At 42.7% G+C, this 16,093-nt stretch overlaps 1 protein-coding gene across 1 annotated transcript in view; it reads right to left on the bottom strand.

Annotated features, from left to right (window-relative positions):
* Nucleotides 1–16,093, bottom strand: part of SLCO5A1 (solute carrier organic anion transporter family member 5A1) — a 159,199-nt gene that overhangs the window by 86,869 nt on the left and 56,237 nt on the right. The window contains exon 3 of the mRNA XM_031013855.3: nt 422–554. Within this exon, the coding sequence (XP_030869715.3) occupies nt 422–554 (133 nt within the window). The remainder of the gene's footprint in view (nt 1–421; nt 555–16,093) is intronic.

Here is a 16,093-nt window from a genome sequence, read left to right as displayed (position 1 = left end):
TCCTTGCTTTTCCAGCTTCTAGAGTCCACCTGCATTCTTTGCTCGCAGCTCCTTCCTCCATCTTCAAGGCACAACACTCCAACCTGTGCTTTAATCATTGAATCTCCTTCTTTGGTTCTTGCCCTCCTGCCTCAGTCTTTCCTTTGATTACTCTGGGCCCACCCAGGTCATCTAAAATAATATCAGAGTCCTTAATCACATCTGCAAAGTCCCTCTTGCCATGTAAGATAACATATTCATAGGTTCTGGGGATTAGGATGTAGCTTTCTTTGGGATGTTATTAACCTGCCTGTCACCCCTTCCCAGGCACCTTTCAGCTATTTTTTGTCTCCCCATTGGAAAAATTTTAAATACAAGTGTACCATGACTTTAACTATTATTAGTAAGAACTGAAATTTAAAAATTGGAAAACAGAACTTACCAGTTTCCAATGAAACGAGGGTCATTCTGGTCAAGGTGAACAGGATTTCTGGGATCAACATAAAAACCAATAAGAAGTCCACCTAATAAATATCCCACTGCAGGGCCAAGTGCTCCCATGACATACATGATGGCTGAGAAGACAGAAGGGGAAATGTGAAATACAGCGACGTTTTATTACATGTTAGGAGTTCTCTCATTTCACTCTCATACCACAGACATCTCACAGTTCAATCCAGTTAACTTCCAAAAACGGGGACCTTTGGAGATTTGTGTCCATGTTTACATCTTGGTTTTGAAGCTTGCCCTTTGTTTACCTATTGTCCTCTTAGAGCGTAAGAATCATTGGGAGAGCTTTTTGGTGGCTTTTGTTTTGTTTTGTTTTGTTTTGTTTTGTTTGTTTGTTTGTTTGTTTCTTTCTTTTTTGAGACACAGTCTCGCTCTGTCACCCAGGCTGGAGTGCAGTGGTGCAATCTCAGCTCACTGCAAGCTCCACCTCCCAGGTTCATGCCATTCTCCTGCCTCAGCCTCCCGAGTAGCCGCGACTACAGGCGCCCGCCACCACGCCCGGCTAATTTTTTGTATTTTTAATAGAGACGGGGTTTCACCGTGTCAGCCAGGATGGTCTCGATCTCCTGACCTCGTGATCCGCCTGCCTCGGCCTCCCAAAGTGCTGGGATTACAGGCATGAGCCACAGCACCCGGCCCTGTTTTTTAATATGAGTGTTCAGACCCCACTCCAGAACCACTAAATTCTAATTTCTAGAAATAGAGACCCAGGCTAGTTAATGAGGCAGTCACTGAATAACCAAGAGAAGATTTTTTTTATGTCTAAGATAAGGGAAAAAAAAGAAAAAAGTAGGTTTCACTCATCATAGCTAGAAGATTCTAGCAGGATGAGGGAATTCAAGACCAGATTTTGCTATGAGGCTGGATTCAGCTGAATTGACAAAACTGCTTAAGTGTCCTCAGATTGCTAATATTTTTTCAAACCACCATGTTAGAATTAAATAAGATGTTACAATGCATTTGGTTTACTGTTAATTGAAGTAACTTACTCAAATATGAATAAATCTACCTAAATGGCATGGGTCAAAATTTCCAAATGGAAAGCACCAACCACAGATGAACCAGAAAATAATTTTTTAAAGCACATGCCCAAAGGGGGTGGGGAGAGTATGTCTCACTGCCAGTGGATCAAAAAGGTTGTCACTGTATCCAAAAATCTTGCCATCAAAATGGGCATATAGGCCAGGCACGGTGGGTCACGCCTGTAATCCCAACACTTTGGGAGGCCAAGGCTGGTGGATCACCTGAGGTCAGGAGTTCGAGAGCAGCCTGGCCAACATGGTGAAACCTCGTCTCTACTAAAAATACAAAATTAGCTGGGTGTGGTGGCACATGCCTGTAATCCCAGCTACTTGGGAAGCTGAGGCAGGAGAATCGATTGAAACTGGGAGGTGGAGGTTGCAGAGAGCCAAGATGACGACATCGTGCTCCAGTCTGGGCAACAAGAGCAAAACTCCATCTCAAAAAAAAAAAAAAGAAAAACAGGCCAGGCACAGTGGCTCATGCCTGTAATCCCAGAACTTTGGGAGGCTGAGGCAGGTGGATCACTTGAGGTCAGGAGTTCGAGACCAGCCTGGCCAACATGGTGAAACCTCATTTCTACCAAAAATACAAAAATCAGCCAGGCATGGTGATGCATACCTGTAATCCCAGCTATGCTGGGTGGGAGGCTGAGGTGGGAAAATCACTTGAACCTGGTAGGCAGAGATTGCTGTGAGGCACGATCACACCACTGCACTCCAGACTAGGAAACAGAGCAAGACTCAAAAAAAAAAAAAAAAAAAAAAAGGGTGTATAGCAAACAACAACAAATTCATTAGCATTCCTTTAATTTTTTATTTTTCAATTTTCACTTTTATAATTTAAAATTATAAAATAAGTAATATTTTGTCAATTTTAAAATTTTAAGATAGGACATGGAATTCCCTGAGAATCATAGAAAAATCTAGCCACATTCCAAACCTAATTTTTTCCTATTTGAACTCAGTTATTTGGGGACAAATCAATAAACACTTTTTTTTTTTGAGACGGATTCTCTGTCGCCCAGGCTGGAGTACAGTGGTGTGATCTTGGCTCACTGCAACCTCTGCTGCCCCGGTTCAAGCGATTCTCTTGCCTCAGCCTCCCCAGTAGCTGGGATTACAGGCACCTGCCATCGCACCGGGCTAATTTTTGTATTTTTAGTAGAGACAGGGTTTTACCACGTTGGCCATACTGGTCGCGAACTCCTGACCTCGTGATCCACCCACTTCGGCCTCCCAAAGTGCTGAGATTACAGACGTGAGTCACCACACCCAGCCAATAAACACTTTAAAGGCACTGTTGTGTACAAGGCCTGGTAACAAACTCAGATGTTAGGAGTTCCTCATTTCCAATGTCAGCATACATTGTTAACCACTGAGTAAATAAGGAAACTTTGCCATATCCTTTAAAGTTACCAGAAAGCAAACTGGAATAATTAGAATGGCTTCACCTTACTTTATCATTCACACCTAAATACACTTTGAATGATTTTGTACCTCCTGTTACTTTTAACCACAAACAGCAAGACAGTAATTTAACACCTGCTCTCACTTTTCACACTATTTCAAAAGAGAAAGCACAGTGTTTATTTTATAGAATCATCTGCTTGTAACAATAAGACATTAAGTTCTTTGACTCTCCATCTGTGTTTGGAAATGGAGAATGGAGGCAGAGCCACAAGTAATTCGTACTTTTTCAGAAGCATGCTTCTCATCAATAAAATTAGAATTTTGATAAAGATCTTGTTAATCTCTTTGTTTATAGTCTAGACTGTAACTCAAGAATAGAAAGTACTTTTTCTGTTATAGGTATTCCCATACACATATGAAGACAACACTTATGTTTACACCTCCAGACAAACCGGCATCATTAACAACTTAAAACTGTAATGAGGCCAAAATGTGACATGAATCATTCTCCCAAAATAGTTCCTCTGGCATGAAAGAAGCTATCTTACACACACAGACAGGGAAAAGGGTATTTCCGCCATAGTGTTTATGCCAGGTGCACCTGACTGCAACATCTTGGAGTGGCAAGCAGGATTGTGCAGGATGTGTACAGGCCAGACACACAATATCCAGTAAGAGGAAAATTCATTAAATAGCATTCACCAAAAAAACCCTTAACTACTCCCTAAAATATAGATAAAGCTTTTTAAAATTTGGAAAAGTAACCAGAAACATTTATTTCTATTATATAGCAAGCAAGTCCAGTGGAATCACTCCCATATATATCTGTGTGCCTGTGTATATATATATATATGTATATATATGTGTACCTGTGTATGTATATGTATGTATATGTGTGCCTGTGTGTATACAGATACATATATATACACACACATGCACAATGGCACACATATACACACATATACAACTACATATACATGTATATGTGTATATATTACTGTATATTGCAACTATATATGTATACATATACATATATTACTGTATATTGCAATTATATATGTATACATATACATATATAACTGTATATTACAGTTATATAAGAATGTGTGTATATGTATATTACTCTGTATGTGTATTTTATATATATATATATATACACACACACACAGAGGCACATATACATATATAATTCTTGACCTGGTCCCATTTAGTAAATAAGTCATTCTCTGGGAAGAAATATTTCTGGCTAGAAGAAGCCTTTCTGGCTACTGCACTAACATTAGTGGATTAACCAATGGTTCTCATTCAGAGCTTATAAGAGAAGTAAATTGTTGAAGCAAACCCGTACCACTTAACTCTTCCAGTCGAAAACTCTCAGTCCTTCCTACTGACTGAAGGTAAGGGTCTAAACTGTCCTGCCTGGAGTTCAAGTGCAGGACAAACCGGCCTCCTGCTACCATTCTATCTTAAAACTGTAAGATCTAAAGCCTGTACTCCAGGCCCCATGCTCAGCACAGGCCTAGGTGGAACCAGGTCCCTTCCTTTGCTGACCTCACCATACTCTGCCTGGGCCTTTCCAACTCTCTGGATCCTACCTATTCTTCAAGGTCCAACGAAGTCCAGGCCTGACTGTCCTCCCCTAAGTGGCCTCTCTCCTCAGAATCCCTGTAGACTCTTTTTTGTCTATTCTAGCAGCCCTCACACTCCATCATGCATCTCTAGAAGTAAAAGGTTTTAAGCATTTATCTTGAATGGAAGTGTTTTCTGTGTAATGCGTAGGTACTATTAGTCTCTCTCTCACAGCTGACTTCGAATTCATCAGTAAATCCTGTTGGTTCTCCCATCAAATTATATACAGCATCCAGCCCCTTCTCACCCCCATAGCTAATACTCTGGTCCAGGCTCATCTGGAAAACTGCCCTAGGCCTTCCAGCTGGTCTCCTGGCTTCTGCCCTTACTTCCCTACAGTGTATGTCAACACAGCAGCCTTAATATCCTCTAGAAACATGAGCCAGATCATGTCACTTCTTGGCTCACACCCTCCAGTGCCTTCCCATCCCACTCACAGCATGAAACCCATGTGTAGCTACAGGGACCTGCCGACACATTGGCACCCTCTCCTTTGTCTCCCCGCTTCATCTCTCATCACTCCCTGTTCCCTAGGCTCCAGTCATACTGGTCTCCTCGTTCTTTAACCTTCCAGGCACATCTCCACCTTAGGGTCTTACCAGTTGCTCTGTGTGCACATGTGTATTTGTGTGTGTGTGTGTATGCATATGTGTGTGCGTGTGTGTGTTTTGAATGCTCTTCTGCCACATGGCCACACGGTTCCTTCACTCACTCCCTCCAGTTAGTTACTCCAACAGTTCCTTCTCACTGATGCCTGACACGGCCACCTCAACTAAAAATTAAAGACTCTTTGCCCAATTCTTACCACCCCTTTTCCAGCTTTATTTTTCTCCTTAGTATATATTGCCACCTAATACTACATATTTCCTTTGTCCATCTTGTTTATCATCTGTCTTCCCCAACTGGAACATAAGCTCCTCAAGAGATGCTGGTCAGTGGTGCTCACTGCTGTGTCGCCAGTGCCCCGCGCATGGAGGAGGCACACAGCCCTCTGCACTCACAAGCTCGTTACTCTCACTGCTCCCATTCAGCCAGTGAACGCTCTACTGTCATGAACAACAGTAGATGTCATGATGAAACTCTTCCTCAGTGTACACCAGCTCCTGACATCTTAGCTAATAACAGCAGATATCAACCCATATTTCATGCAGTGAACTTGATAAATTTCATGTTTTTTGACTGTGTCCCAACAGATCTGATTACACCTTCATTGGTTTTCTCTCTTGATGAAGAACTTGGAAGTTTGGGCTATTCAATGAACCAGTAATATAAACATAAATAGAAGTCCCAATCTGTCCTTCCTGCACCCCATTGGATTATCTTACAGGCAATGGAGTGCCCACTCCCCTCTGAGAGCACGCTAAATCATTCCATTCATCTGAGATTAAATGTGCCCTACTTTTTATTTCTATTTATCCTGTCAAATATTTATATCTGATCTTTTCAAGAAACTCTGCATCCTTGACAGCAGGAATCACATCCTACTTAGTACTACATAGTGGATAAAGCACAGACTCCAAAATCATGTGTTCAAATCTCAGCTCCAATTCTCAACAATCTTAGGACCTTGAGCAAGTTGCTTAAGCTCTCTGAGCCCGTTTCCTCATCTGTAAAGCTGAGATGATAGAAATATTTACTCACAGGTTATCATAGGCATGAAAGGAGATAATACCTGTAAAGCATGTGGAATGCCTGGCACACAGGCTATATAAGAATAAGCTGTTTTAGGCCAGGCATGGTGGCTCATGCCTGTAATCCCAGCATTTTGGGAGGCCAAGGCAGGCAGATCATGAGGTCAGGAGTTCGAGGCCAGCCTGACCAACATGGTGAAACCCCATCTCTACTAAAAATACAAAAATTCATCAGGCATGGCGGCAGGCGCCTGTAGTCCCAGCTACTCAGGAGGCTGAGGCAGGAGAATCACTTGAACCCGAGAGGCAGAGGTTGCAGTGAGCCAAGATTGTGCCATTGCAGTCCAGCCTGGGTGACAGAATGAGACTCCATCTCAAAAAAAAAGAAAAGAAAAGAAAAGAAAAGAAAAAGAATAAGCTGTTTTAGGCCAGTTGTGGTGGCCCATGCCTGTAATCCCAGCACTTTGGGAGGCTGAGGCAGGTTGATTGCTTGAGCTCAGGAGCTCAAGACCAGCCTGGGCAACATGGCAAAACTGCATCTCTACCAAAAATACAAATATTAGCCAGGCATGGTGGCACGCACCTGTAGTCCCAGCTACTCGGGAGGCTGAAGTGGGAGGATCACCTGAGTTTGGGAGGTCAAGGCTGCGTGAGTCATGATCATGCCACTGCACTCCAGCCTGTGCAACAGAGTAAGACCTTGCCTCTTTGGACATGGGAGGCATTCAATATGAATTTTTTATAGATTGATTACATATCATGATCAAAAGAATGACCATGACCCTTATTTCTTATCCTATGTCTCTGGTTCCTCCTTTCTCTGGGTGTACCTCCTCCCAACCTTGGCAAGATGTACAGGTTACACATCAAAGGAATGCCCATCACTTGCCCACAGTCACAGACTTAGACTTACATAGATTTAGACTGTATTGGTCATCTCAGGCTGCCATGACAAAATGCCACACACTGGGTGGCTTAAGAAACCGACATTGATTTCCTCAGTTTAAGAGGGTGGAGTCTAAGATCAAGGTGCCATCGGCACTGGCTTCTGAGGAGGCCTCTCTTCCTGTCTTGTGGTTGGCTACCTTCCTGCTGTGTCCTCACCTGGACTCTCTCTACACGAGCAGGAAGAGAGCGTTCTGGTGTCTCTTCCTCTTCTTATAAGGACCTCATAGTTTAGGGACCAGGCACATGACCTCATCTCACCTTAACAACCTCCCTAAAGGCTCCCTCTCCACATACAATCACACTGGGGGTCAAGGCTTTGACATATGAATCCTTGGGGGACACAATTCAGTCCCTAGCAGATACCAACCCAACTGAAGCCATATCATTCCTCTTTCCCTTCTCTTGCTATTACTTCACTGCTCGTCTAACATGTCTGTCCTCACCTTGACCACAGCCTGCCTCCCTCAGCCTTGGACATGATTTCTCTCCTGACTGTGCTTCTACCTCGTTCACTCAGTCGGCACACTGACATCTTCTGGTACCATCCCTTCAGACTTGACCTAGTCCCCAGAATCTGCTGTCTATGTGCTGGTCGCATGGTCATTCTTTCTCCAGAACATCCTGTGTACACTTGACCTAGAGCTAGCTCAGTGACCCACATGGGCTACACTTCCCATCCTTGAAAGCCCAGTGCTTCACTGAGGACTCGCCTGACCCACACAGGCCACAGGAATGTCTGTCCTAGGTGCTCACATCAAGTATTATCTGCACTGCCCACTTTATTATGTTGTGTATTACCACTACACACCCATTCATCACTTTTTTCCATCTTTCCAGCTAGGTTAGACAGACTTTGAGGGCAGGCAACATGAATCACACTTTTCTGAATCTGCCCCAAAACCTAAAATACTGAACTATTGACATAGGAAGCACTGAAGTGAACATCCTCAGATCAGACCCCAGCCCCCACACCTGTGCCATGTCAAAAGTCACTCTCTCTGAGCCCTAATAAGATTATGCATATAACCTGCTTAATATAATAAACATAGAAGAAATATTAAGTTGGATTTTTATGTTGAATAATTACCTATTAATTCTCTAATAACTATTATTAAATATTAATTTTGTATAGATCACATACATACATTATTTAATACATGACATACTTAACACCTTTATGTTATCTTAGTAAGTTATCTCTTCTGGATTCATTATTTTTGATCCAGGAACTGGTTTTTGTGACAGGCTGGGGAGATGGGAGTTGGGAAAGAGAACATCTGGCCTTTCTTTCCTTGCAGAAAGGCCAGTGTAGGGTATCTTTCTGGAGTTGAACACGTGTGTCTATGCCTGTTGCTATAATTATTTTAAATTAAACTTTAGGGTTTTTCCTAATGATTACTAAATATAAGGTGGATTTATTTAGGGAGAACTCTCAAGAGCACAAAAAATAATTTTTAAAAAATCACCGTAATCTCTACTACCCAAATAATACCATAGTAACAATAACAATAGTAATAAATATTTCACACTATTCATGTATTCATCTACTGTATAAACTTTTTAAATAGTTAGATTACACAGTAATTATTGTTCCATAATTATGTTTTTTCATGTAACTATCTCCAGCTTTTTCTATGTCAATAAATATTCTTCTATAACATTTGCTATGTCTAAATGGTGCCTTATTGGGTGGTTATCTCATACTTCATAGTCAATCCCCTATGGATGCCAGCTTTATGCTGTTACAAATATCTAGCTGAGATTATTGCTCTGAAGATTGTATGACCTGTTCGAAGCTTTATTATGTATGTGCTGCAAAGAACCAGATCCCGGCCCGGCACAGTATCTCACACCTGTAATCCCAATACTTTGGGAAGCCGAAGCGGGACGATCACTTGAGCCCACGAGTTCAAGACTAGCCAGAGCAACATAGTGAGACCCATCTTTATTATTTTATAATTAATTAATTAGTTAATTAAATTTTTTTAATGAAGCAGACGCCAATGTAAAGATTGGGACACCCACCCACATATACACACCCCACCCCTGCCGCAAATCCATTCCCAGCTCAGCTGTGTACTTTCGTGGAGTTAAGAAGCCACTTATGATGGGAATGGTTTCTGATCTTTTCAGACCCTTCCAAAAAGGCCACCTTCAGCAGGGGAAGCCAGCTCTCCATCTCACCCTGGCCTTGGACATCACAGCTGCCTCAGCCGAGAGGCAGCTCTCAAGAAACCTGGCCCTGCCACAGCTTCCTAGCTGCCTCCTCACTGCCCCCGCCAGTGTTTCCTGCACTGATCTGCCCCAAGCTCCTGGACCTTCAGAACTTGCATTTCATTTTCTTCTTAAATTACTCTTCCCCTTATTCTATGATCACTTCTGCTTTTGACATTAAAGCACATTAACTGCTATTTTTAATCCCATTTACCATCACATTTTTAACTTTCTCCTGCAGATTTAACCTTTATTATACTCTAATCTCTCTTTCACTTTTAGCTTTTGATCTTACTTTATTTTATTTTAGATGGAGTTACACTCTTGTCACCCAGGCTGGAGTGCAGTGGTACTACCTTGGCTCACTGCAACCTCCGCCTCCCGGGTTCAAGCGATTCTCCTGCCTCAGCCTCCTGAGTAGCTGGGATCACAGGTGCCCACCACCATGCCCGGCTAATTTTGTATTTTCAGTAGAGATGGGGTTTCACCATGTTGGCCAGGCTGGTCTTGAACTTCTGACCTCAAGTGATCTGCCCACCTCACCGTTCCAAAGTCCTGGGATTACAGGTGTGAACCACCACGCCCTGCCTGATCTTACATCATTTTAAATGTATTTTATCTTTTAAAACATTTCTTGGGGTGTTATATTTCAAAACTTAACTTTCATGTTTTTCTTTTGAATGTGTTGTTACTTTCTGTCTCCTATACTTTTAAGTTTGCCTACTTTTATGTGCTGTTTGTATTAGGCTAAATTTATTTGTAGCAATTATCTTGATTTTAGAACTTTAAACCTTTGTTATATTCCTTAATTTTACCTTATTTTTAGTGTTGACTGGTTTTTCTTTCCTTTTTTAATCTTCTTACATGATCTTGTTTAACAGTGTTTATCTTACTCTTCTCTTATGTGGTGCATATTTTGTGATCAGTTTTGGTGATCGCCCATGAGAAGCCGGGCGCAGCATCACACCTCTTCTGGGCATATCTTGCCCAGAGGTCTCTGTCACTGCTGCCCCAGATGCCCCTCGGGCTCATCCAGTGGGTAAAGGATGGTAGCCTAAGAGGCTTAGAGTTAATTCTCTCCAGGACTCAAGCTCACTTGGCACATGGCATGTTTGATTAGCTGGAACCCATGCTTGCTCTCTCACATTATCCAGTAATGAGAAATGTGAGTTCTAATCCAAGTTCTCTGATGAATAACTGCTGACACTAAGACGAGCCAGAGGGCTCTTTATTCAGCTCCAGCCTGGCCCTGGGGAGGGTCCTATGGGTTGACCTTCCCAATGGCTTCTCTAGAGATGGGGAGAAATTGCACCCTGCAACATTCTCTGGGAGCTACTTCACCACTCATCAAGGCTGCTGCCCTCATTCCTGGCAGAATTCAGAGATGCTCCTCCTTCTTCATCACAAAAACCCAACAGGGCTGCATCAGGGATTATCACAAACAGCGTTGTTCCATGGGATCAGTTGCAACCTCGGGGAACAACTCTCTGAACTCTACAATCTATATTGAATAATTCAACCTGCCTGGAAATCTATGCCCCTGAATCACAAGAAATAATTCTGGCATATAATCCCAGCACTCTGGGAGGTCAAGGCAGGAGGATCATTTGAGTCCAGGAGTTCAAGACCACCCTGGGCAACATAGTGAGACTTCATCTCTACAAAAAAAATTAAAAATTAGACAGGTGTGGTGGCACATGCCTGTAGTCCCAGCTATTTGGGAGGCTGAAGTGGAAGGATCCCTCCAGCCCGTGGGGTGATGGGGGTTGAGGCTGCAGTGAGCTATAATTGCGCCACTGTACTTCAGCCTGGGTGACAGAGCGAGAGAAAAGAAAAGAAAAAAAAGGAGGGAAGGAAGGAGGGAGGAGAAAGGAAAGGAAAGAAAAGGAAAGGAAAGGAAAGGAAAGGAAAGGAAAGGAAAGGAAAGGAAAGGAAAGGAAAGGAAAGGAAAGGAAAGGAAAGGAAAAGAAAGGAAAAGAAATGATTCTGGAGCTCCTAACCGTGGTCAGCCAGGGAGCCATGGGCCTCCCTGGACGTGGGAAACTGAGGGGCCCAATCAAAACCAGCATCATGTAGGGCTGCATAGTCACCTCCTTCCTGGCCTCATGCCCTAAAAGGTCAGAGATCACCCACTCATCCATGCACTCTGTGATGCAAGGCACTGGGACAGGGAGGGCTCACTGCAAAGGTGAATAAAACTGATGCATTTTCTTCCAGGAAAGAAACATGTAAAACTCACCATGATCCAAGGTTCAGTGAGTGGGTGCAACAAGCACCAATAATATGCTGTGGACTGTGGGAAAGGAATGATATGTTATAATTAGTTGGGGAGGGAGGACAGAGAAGGCTTCATGGATGCTAGACACTAAAGGCTGAGCAGCACACATGGGCAAAGGCACACAGATTTGAAAGTGCATGGTGTATTCAGGGAACTGCAACTGGCCACACTCAGGGAGAGGCAGAGAAGAGTGACCACCATCGCCTGCACCCTAGGCCCATCCTGTGGCTTTGATGCACACACAGCTGTGTGCAGGCTGCCAGTCCCTCTTCTCTGCGTGCCCTAGAGGGTGACGGCAGTACAGAACTGGCTCCCTCTACCATGCAATAGCATTTGGAAATGGTCTTCTGTTGTTTCCCAGATGGCAGTAGAAGAACAAGTCATGTCCACTGTGCTATTGAGGGCAGGCTCCAGCATCTAGACTGGGGAGTCCAGGCACTCATCCTCGGGTCTCCTGAACACTTGTATCTTTCCTCCCACACCCTCTTCCCTCTCTGCTTTTGCACCAGTCATTGGGATTCAGTTGAGAGTCCAGAGTACCAGAGGCTGTCCAAGGCCTCTCTGTCCACCTCATTCCTGTTGTCCCCATCTCTTGGAAGTGGAAACAATTCCCCTTCTCATTCATTCTCTCTGTTTTGGGGCAGAATTCAGTGAAAGAAACACCACCCTCAACTATGGTGGACATCTTTTCTTTCTGCTTACTGAATTTCTATAGTAAAAGCAATTCCATTTTCCTTTGGGGGTCACCCCTATTGCACACAGTCCTGATAGCCTGTCATTCACGGGGCCCCATCCTCCATGATTCATCAGTAGACAGGTGACCAACCCAGGCCACTCAGATACCCTTCTCCCTGGAAGATCTTTCTTCAGATGCCCTTGGCTCACTCACTCCCTTACTTCTTCCAGATCTCTGCCCAAATATTACCCCTTACAGAAGCCACAGTGTTCCACACATCTACACATGGCAACTGCCACCTGCTTCCATTCCGCTGTCACCCACCCTGCTGCAGTTTTCATTAAGGTGCATATCACTGCACTGCATACATTTATATATTTGTTCATTATCTGCCTCTCCCACTGGAATGTCAGCTCAATGAGAACAAGGACTGTTTTTCCCACTGATGCATTATCAGTGCCTAAGCAGTGTTGACTGTAAGCACTAATAAGCCTTTATTGAATGGAGAAGGGATGAAGACATGGACTTTGAATCTTGGGTAAAATAACAGAAGCAGCTGCAGCTTCGTCCTTACATCAGAGCCTTGAAGAATCATCCATAGGCTCCTGGTGCTAGGCCCTCAGGGCTGCCCTGTTGCAGTGAGCATCTCTACCTCCGCCAATCCCACCCCAATAGAGTCCTTGATTTACAGAGTTGGTCCCTATGGTTTACAGTCACAGATCCCTGACTCTTACCTTCTCCAGGCTCTCCACAGGCCACTACCATCCCGAGGTGGGTTTGCTGGGTCCTCAGAGCCTCCTTATAACTGACCTGGATTTACTGTTGCCTCGTTTGAACTCGGTCTCTAAATTGTCACCTTCTGATTCCAAGTCACACCCCACCCCCAGCTCACTGCTCATTGCCCATGGCTCCCCCATATTCCCTCTGGTGTGTAACCCACTTTCTCAGCTGCCACATATGGCAGTGAACCCTGCTTAGAGCTGTGCCCACAGTGGTTTAAGGTTACAAGCTTAATATAGGTCCAGTCTCAGGGTCTGGGACTGCACCCAGGGTGGTGCCACAGAAAAACATTTTATGCACATGCCTAAGTCCTCAAATGACTATTAACCCTGGTGTGGGGCATAATGATAGGAGGCCACCCTCTTGTATGTGTTTGGTGACACAGCACTGCAGATAACAAGAGGACATGAAGAACAATCCATGTCGCCACGATATGGCAACGGTGATACCAACTCTCTTTCAACTTGCATATTCCCTGAAAAATAGCCAAAGTACTTTAAAGCACCAGAGCACTGTATTTAAACAAAAGTATTCCAACTCATTCCTTCCACTCACAAGCACAGGCAGATAAGAGGCCTTTGATCTCAGTTATTTTCAGCAGCAATTTTTTTTTATTTTAAGTGATTCCATTATTTTGACACAGGCCTGACAGCAAAAGAACAGCTGCCACGGCAGTCAGGGAATAGTCTATCACTTTGCTGAAACATCCAGAGAGCATCTCAGGTCACAAATGAGAGGGGAAGAGGGTTTCAGTAGATTTAGAGAGCTTTCTCCTCGCTGCCATAGAGAGAAATCGTTGGTTGAAATTCACTAACTTCCTTTAGAAATATTTTCAAAGTAATTTGAAAATTATTTAGAGAATAATGTGTTCCCTAAAAAGGAACATACAAATGTATAAGAAGCAGCCAGTTATGCTTAATTAGCATCTGGGGCATGGAAGGGGAATGGGTTTAACGTGCTGTGGCTTTAAAACAACAGATTGGCACATGTATCCATATATAACAAACCTGCACATTGTGCACATGCCTTAGAACTTAAAGTATAATAATAAAAAAAAATCAGATTGCCACCTGTGAGTGACCAATGTTTATACACTTCATCAGATCTTCAGGAAGGAGCACAGGGTGTTATCAGGAAGGCATGAAAAATATTAGGCCAAATTTTTTAAAGTGTATTTTGGAACAAAAAATTTTTCATAAAAAGTTAAGAATGAATCCCCTTAGAACACAAACAGAAAATGGATGGGACTTATCAAAACATAAATGAACTCATGAAAAACTTTAACCTCACAAGTTATCAAAGAAATAGAAGCTGCAGCTGGACACAGTGGCTCATGCTTATAATCCTAGCTCTTTGGGAGGCCACGGCGGGAAGATCACTTGAGCTCAGGAGTTGGAGACCAAGCTGGGCAACATAGTGAGACCTAGTTCTCTACAAAATAATTAAAAATTAGCCAGGTGTGGTGGTGGATGCCTGTAGTCCCAGCTACTTGGGAGGTTGAGGCAGGAAGATGGCTTGAGCCCAGCAGACTAGGCTGCAGTTTGCCATGATTGTGCCACTGCAATCCAGCCTGGGTGACCAAGACCCTGTCTCAAAAAAAGAAAAAGAAAAAGAAAAAAGCTGCAAACAATGAGATACAGTTCTAATTTAATAAACTCACAAAGACTGAAATAACACTCAGTGCAGAAACAAAATCAATGAGTTAGCTATTCTTGTCCAATGCTGGTACAAAGTCACACGATCAAGCTTTTGGACACTAATTCCCATATATATATCATGGTAACATTTATCACTATATTATGTATATAATAGAAACAACATTAATAATAAAGTGATTGTTAACTAAATTTTGAGACATAATGTGGCTATTAATTTTAATGTTTATGAAGAATTTTTATAGCTTGAAGAAATACTTATTTTAAAATTTAAGTGAAAATGAAGGACACAAAATTCTTTTAATAATGTGGTCACAATTATATAAACCTTCAAAAAAAGATTGGGCTGGGTGCTCAGACCTGTAATCTCAGCATTTTGCAAGGCCAAGGCTGGCGGATTGCTTGAGCTCAGTTCAGGACCAGCCTGGGCAACATAGCAAGAACCCATCTCTACAAAAAATACAAAAATTAGCTGAGCATGATGACATGCACCTGTAGTCCCGGCTACTCAAGAGGCTGAGGTGAGAGGATCACTTCAGTCCAGGAGTTTCAGGCTGCAGTGAGCCGTGATCATGCCACTGCACTCCAGCCTGGATGACAGAGTGAGACCCTGTCTCAAAAAAACAAACCAACCAAAGAAAAAAAAATATCTAGCAGGAAACAATTGTAGAAAATATTTCTGAACAGGCACTTTACCAAAAAAGATACATAAATGGCAAATAAGCACATGAAAGATATTCAGCATCATTAGTCGTCAGTAAAGTACAAATTAAAACCACAGTGAAATACCACTAAACAGCTATTTGAATGGTTAAAATTAAAAAGACAGACCATACCAAGTGTTCTTGAGGATGTGATGCAAACTAGAACTGTCATACCCTGCTAGTGGGAATGTAAAATTGGTACAGCCACTTTGGAGAACATTTCAGTAGTGTCTTAAGGAGTCAACCATATACATATCACATGATTCAACCATTCCACGCCCAGGTATGATCACAAAAGAAATAAAAACATATGTCCATACAAATGTTCATAGAAGCCTTATTCATAGTAGTGAAAAACTGGAAACATCCAAAACATCTATCTAGAGATGAAGGGATAAACAAATTATAGTATGGTCATACAATGGAATACTACTTAGCAATATAAAGAAATGAACTATTGATACTTGCTGAAATGTGGAGAAATCTCATAATAATTATGTTAAGTGAAAGAAAGCAGACATAAAAGAGTACACACTGGATGATTCAATTTATGAAATTCTAGAAAACGTGAACTATCCCATAGTAATAAGAAACCAGAGCACTGTCACCCGGGGACTGAGGAGGTCAGGCAGAAGGAGGGATTCAAAAGAGGCCCAA

This window comes from Gorilla gorilla, chromosome 7 (assembly GCF_029281585.2).
Source record: "Gorilla gorilla gorilla isolate KB3781 chromosome 7, NHGRI_mGorGor1-v2.1_pri, whole genome shotgun sequence".
Lineage (NCBI taxonomy): Eukaryota > Metazoa > Chordata > Mammalia > Primates > Hominidae > Gorilla > Gorilla gorilla.
This window is presented reverse-complemented; position numbering and strand designations above follow the sequence as displayed.